General features: G+C 36.2%; 1 protein-coding gene across 1 annotated transcript; it reads left to right on the top strand.

Annotated features, from left to right (window-relative positions):
• Positions 1-1814: 1814 nt before the first annotated feature.
• LOC128527005 (uncharacterized) lies at positions 1815-6532 on the top strand. Its single transcript, XM_053499262.1, has 6 exons — positions 1815-2074; positions 2663-3842; positions 4252-4401; positions 4553-4623; positions 4728-5053; positions 5174-6532. Coding segments are annotated over exons 2-6 (1662 nt in total). The 5' UTR covers positions 1815-2074; positions 2663-2728; the 3' UTR covers positions 5175-6532.

The raw sequence follows: 6532 nt of genomic DNA, 5'->3' as shown, positions 1-6532 counted from the left end.
CCTATCTTGAATTGAACCTGGCTGGGAATCAAAACCGAACCCTGAAGGTGCAAGGCGACAGTGCTAAGCCAGTGTGCCACAAAAAAAAACTAAAACAATAAAATGTTTAAAAGGTTTCTTTGGATCACAGTTGCAACTAACTTTTTGCTATGCCTCACAGGCAGCAAATAAAGACAACTTATTATTGGCCAATTTAGAGAATGTTAGAATGAAAGAAAGAATAAAATGGAGAGCAAGGAAAAAAGAAAAGTAAATTAAAGTGGATAAAAATATCCAAAGTAAACATCTCTTAGCAAATACACAAAATAGGCCTGCTTATTTTTATATTAATTTCAAATAATATGGCCCTAATTTACTGTAACTTTATTACTGTAAGTAATATTAGAAATAAACATAAAAATGTATATTTCTCAAAGAATATATGACTGTATGATTCACTATAAGATGAGTTTACAGATTGATCAGGTTGTATTTAAGATTATAAAAAACTACAGTGAAGAGGCTGAAGCAATGTTATTTCTATCTAATGTGTTAAGTGCCTTATCATGTACAGCATGGCCGATAAGTAGAAACCTAAGAAGTTCATCAAGATCCTATGGAGGAGGCATGTAATCTAAGCCAGTAGCCCTGCACTTAGCCTACTCTCCTGTTCCAACAAGGATCAAGTACACAAACTTATTCATTTGTGAATTTAACAAACATTTAAGAGTTCTTTAAAGGTCTCTTAGCATAGTCAGGCTTCACATCCTGGAGGATAATTAGAACAACATTATATAAAAATCAATTACTGTTACTCATAAAATAAAGAATGTTTTATTTAATAGATTATTAACTTTCCCAGATCAGTTTTTCTGTAAAGTGACGATTTTATATAACGTGTTTTGATTTATTAGAACTCACTGATGCAGATTCAAATCCTCAGAGAGAAGAACCAAAGAGAGTCAAAAAGACAATCATGCATACATAAAGTTAAGTGCCTTTGCCAGTATTATACTCATTATACATCCATCTATCCATTCATCTACCTCTGTTGTCCAATTAGGGACCGAGAAGGCCAATGGTAACCATTGTATTCACTCAATCATCAGCCATACCGCTTTATCCTGTATACAGGGTCACTTGAAGGGCTGGAGCCTATCCCAGGGCACCACTTAGGGCACAGTCCACCCTGAACAGGTGTCAATCCATCACAGGATGCACACACACACACACACACACACACACACTACTATTGTATAATTTACACTACTGGCAATGGGGAACGAATTAGCCTAATCTGCGTGTCTTTGGGAGGAAACCGGAGTACCCGAAGGAAACCCATCAAGCACGGGAAAAAACAAGCAAACTCCATGCACACAGACCCGAGGTGGGAATTGAACACAGACACTGGAGGTGCAACATGAATTGCTAACCACTAAGGCAGTAAAGGTGTCCACGAATATTAAATCATTAAATATTAATCTAGTCTGGCCAAAAAAAAAAACATGATGAACTTTATCAGTGCTGTTCTGCACTGTCACTGTCACAGAGGAGAAGTTACTATGGTGAGCTACTATGGTGAGAGTGGAGAACAGCACTGCATAACAGGAGATAAATAGCTTTGTGGATTACTTTTATTCCTAAATTACTTGCTTAATAATTAGACTGTGCAAATGTGTTAGTCAGAAAGTGTAGAAGACACTAAAAGAGTTGTAAACAGGGCCATAAACAACGCAACCTTTACTACTCTTATAGTGAACATGTCTCGACCACAAAACAACTTCTTTTAAATGCACGCCTACTTCCTTGTTCGCTGAGAGCAGTGTACCGTAAACAAAAGGAAAAGCCCCGACATCACCTGACTCACTCTCTTACCACGTCGCTGCGTACCTGAGCGCGTGCGTTACCTGTATAGTCGCGCGCCATGGGATTGGCTGTTGGCTCCGAGGGGTTGGAGTGAACGGGAATTATGTCCGTACTTGGACACGGTAGTTGTTATCACAACAACTAGCCCAGCGCTATGACATAGCCTGCTTAAAACATTACAAATAATCTTCTAGCGAACACAGAGACACTGGCAAGGGCTGGTAAAAAGGTAAGAAAGACAACGTCGAATCTCTTTATCATTGTGTTATTCACCTAAACGAAACGAAACTTGTAGAGCCGTATGCAAATAACTTGTGAACTTTCAGTAGATATCATGCGAAAGTTGTGAGTTGACACTGAGGGTGTACTTAGTTTGTAAAATAAAAAAAAATAAAAAAAACATCAGTCGAATGTGAAAATATGAAAAAGAAGTTGAATGTTTTTCAATGAAGTTGAAGAATTCCTGCTGCTACAGCATTCAAATCTGTTCTATATTTTGTTTTAATACTTTTTATTGATTCTTTTTGTGTAAAAAGACAAACATACAGCAATTCTTAAAGAGTGAGGAGGGGGGAAATGCACTTGGATATTATATATATTATATATACAGTATATATTTTTAAAAGCAATAACCAAAGGTTAACAGTTACACACAGCAACAACTGGCATACCAGCACTAACAATTAAATTATATATTTATCAAAAACTATAGCAGATGCTCAGTAGTTTAGTCTTCTCTAAATTCTCATTAAATATGATTAAATTGATTACATTTTCAAATTTTATAAATACCCATTACTATTTTTTGTCTTTTCAGCCACGATCACAGCCAGGACCTTAAAGACTGTTTTACTTACATGTGTAAAAATCACCCTTAGCATCCATGGTATCTCAAGAGGAGCAGAATGCCCAGCCAAGGCCCCAGGTGCTGTTTGTGGGAGTCAAGGACAGCAAAAGGCTCCTGGAAACCTATGTAAAGAGAAGCCTAAGCCTTAACGAGGGCTCACAACCTTCACTTAGAAGAGACCGGAGACAAGGCAAATGGGTCACTGCAGCAGAGCGGGATAAAAGAGAGCGTAAACATTCCAGCGATATATCTCTCCACATTAAAGGCTTAGGCTCAGAGGAAGACGTTAATGAAGATGGGGCATTCTCAGAACCAGAAACTGATAGACACTCTCAGGTAGAAAGTGAAAACACTGGCAACATAACAAAACGATGGAAAAAGAAAATAAGTTTTAGCGGAAAAGATGGATCTTCTGCATCTTGTACCTCTGATGGGAATCCTCAGAAATCAGTTGCGCATTTTGAAAAAGATGTTGATAGACCACCAAATATACCCCCTCATCAACCTCATCCTTTAGCCTCAGAGGAGGATCTTAAAAAGGTTAAAGAAAATTCTGAGCCAATAGCAGCAAGTGAAACTTCTGATAAATATAAACGATGGAAGAAAAGCTCTCTTAGCAGAAAAAATGGCTCCTCTGCATCTCAGAGTTCTGATGGAAAACCTCGAAAATTGTTTTTGCATTTTGATAAAGACAAGCGAGATGGTAGAGTATCTTGTGAAACTGATGTCAAATCAGATTTAGGGAACCTCAAAACTGAAGACTTAATAACCGCCCAACCTCAGCTAGAGAGTTTAACCGAGGTTAAAAAGGCCAAAGAGCTCAAAAAGAATAAAAAGCGTTCAATATGGAAAAGTGTTCTGGGATGGTTCTCCAGAGGAAACACTGACAAACAAGATGAACAAGATGATGATGATGGGAGAAATGAAGAAGAACTTCCTTCTCCCGAACCTCCAACTCCCCCACTTTCCTGCCTGCCCATCTCTACTGGTGATGGCGTCATCCTGCGCCACAGCAAGTCCCCTAAGAAAAGGCGATCTGTGAGGAAGTCCTCATTAAAAAGACGCAGCGGGGACATGGGCCTGAATAAGATAACTGTGCGCCCACTTACTTTAGACCTATCTACTGAGGCTCACAATTCTCAGGTCCAATGTACGTATATTACATACATTTTAGGATCTACAATAAGGCAAATTCAAAGATTATTTTAGAATACCTTATTTTTAAGGCTTTAAGGGGAAGACCGTTTAAATAAATAAAAAGAACTGATAGATTACATGAGTTATATATAAATTAAAGTGATATCTAAACCTGTACTATAAATTAAAATACTTGAATAATTTTGCCACATTTCCAACTCAGTAGTAATTGCACATTTACATGCATACTTGCATTATAAATAACAAAGGTGGACACAGGTCAAATATATTATTCTGTAGTTGTTGTAATGAAGTGATTAATAATATATGTTGTTCATCATAGTATTTACAAATTGTGCAACTTTCCTGTTTAAAATGCTTAATGACATATTTGGAAATTCCCCTTATATTCAATTTTGCAGCAATTGTAGAAGTAGAGGCCACAAGTTCCTATTATGAAAAAATGTCAGAAGAGCTGGAGAAGATTGTGAATGAGGTAAAAAACAGTCCGCTAGAAGAAAACAAATCCTTCACTGATTCAGTTCAGCCTGCAGACCCAGAAGTCTCATCCAGTGAGTACTGCAGAGTCTGGTTATGCTGTGTATAAAAATATTTTAGAAAGTTTGACATTAGATGTTTGAGTAAGCATTTAGTGTGAAATGTAGATACATTTTTAAATAACCTGATGTGTAAATCGTATTGTTTCTGCCACTATCAATGCAGGGTCTCAAGAGGAAACTATTAAAAGAATAATTGAACTGATAAAACAGGAAGGGGATTTTATAAATGATAAGGTGAGCATTTTCCAGCAAATTATTACCATCTTTATACAAATAGTTATATTATGGATGAAAAGGCATGGAAGCAACTTGAAGCATTTTCACTCTCTTCCTAACAGCTAATAGGAAATACTATCATTAGTTCCTACCTCAACAACTATGGCTTCTTCCAACAATTAGCAGACCAGTATGTAAATTCTGAAGTCCCACAACAGACAACACAACCACCTGTTGTAGCTCCAGAGCTGGTGAAGTTTGCCTTCACACTTGACTTCACAGCAAGAGTGGCTGGTCTATCTCGCCATGCTCCAGGACATATCCTCGGCTTTGGGAACCAGTACCTCAAGGACCGTTTTACTTACATGTGCGAGAGTCACCCTTACATCAGTGATATAACTGTAGAGGAACAGATAAAATTAAAGGACAGTACAAACAAAAATGAATGGTGAGTCGAACTTTTTATAAAGTTTATCTTTAAAGTAATTACTATTCATTAGTAGTTACAGTAATAACATGATTAATGTAAAGGCCAATAGAATTTTTTTTCTTCTTTTTTCCATCTCAGATTTGGAGTCCATGCAGAAGGCAAAATCAAAAGCTGGCTTCTGAACCCCATATACCAAAACAGTACGCTATGCAGACTCAACCAGCATAAGGAAATACAAATTATTAGAGGGAATTGTTTTCTGTTACTTAGTGGATCATCATTCTGCACAGAACTATTCTATCAGTAGAATTTAGCATGTGAAATGACCTTTACCACATGGTTCTGATCAAGCTTATCAGGCAAGAAAAGGCACTGGAGGGCCAGTTTCCAGCACAGTTTATAATTTACCAACACCTAAACAGATCCACTGAACCTGGTAATGAACAAATTGGTTGAATTAGCTGCATTTGAGCAGAAGAATCACGCAAATGTGCTGGACACTGGCCTTCCAGTAAACACTATGTACTGTAGCCAATGAATTTTACCCTAAAGCTATACTATCACAGGTTATTATATTATTATTACTTTTATAATTATTATTAATATATTAACCTTAACAAATGTTAATGATTTATGTAAGCAAAAAACTTCATAACCATTATAAAATATTTTGTAAAAGTGTATGCTGGCATACACACTGTATTGTAAATTTATGATAAACAGAAATAAATTATAAATATATATTCATGTGATTAAATGTATTGTGTATTGATAAATTCTCTAGATTTGTTTCATGATACAAAAGCAGTTATTCATTTTGTTTAATGTCTTATGTACATAAATAAAGAATAGTTGGAAGCTCCCCGAAGCCAAGACATACCGTAGTGAAACATGTCTAGTAATATCAATCTGTAATAACAAAATTCCTTTCCTGAATGTCTAAAAACACTGGGAGAGTTACAGAACGTACCTGTTTAGCAAGCCCAAATCAAAAAGTAAAAGCAAAAATGCTTTTTTTAAATGATGTGTTATGTGTTAGGTCATTCAACAGAAACTTGTGCTACACTGAACAGTAATAAAAAAGAAAAGAAAAAGTTCAACCCTACAACTTTGAACACACTGCTTACCCAAATTAAATTTTAAATAAATAAATAAACAAAAACAAACATTAAAAAAGGTTTGGTCTAGACACACACACACAGTCTTATCTACTGTACTTGGCCACAGCCACAAAGTGCAGGGTCCATCACAGTAGGCCTGTATCTGATCGATCAGGTGTTAAGTTTTCTTAACAGCTTACAGATGCGCTGGGTTTGAGGCAAAACACTTATTTTAATGCACTAATTATAATGCATTATCTACCAAGTTTGAGGTCTTTTTATTATTATTATTAACTTATCACAAGATCATAACCTATTTTTCTTGTCATCTCCCCAGATGAAATACTTTTCTTAAGATCATAATTTTCTAAGGAGAAAAACATTTCCTGAGATCACA

This window comes from Clarias gariepinus, chromosome 6 (genome assembly GCF_024256425.1).
Source record: "Clarias gariepinus isolate MV-2021 ecotype Netherlands chromosome 6, CGAR_prim_01v2, whole genome shotgun sequence".
Taxonomy (NCBI): domain Eukaryota; kingdom Metazoa; phylum Chordata; class Actinopteri; order Siluriformes; family Clariidae; genus Clarias; species Clarias gariepinus.
Note: the sequence above shows the minus strand (reverse complement) of the source record. Positions and strands in the feature narration are given on the sequence as shown.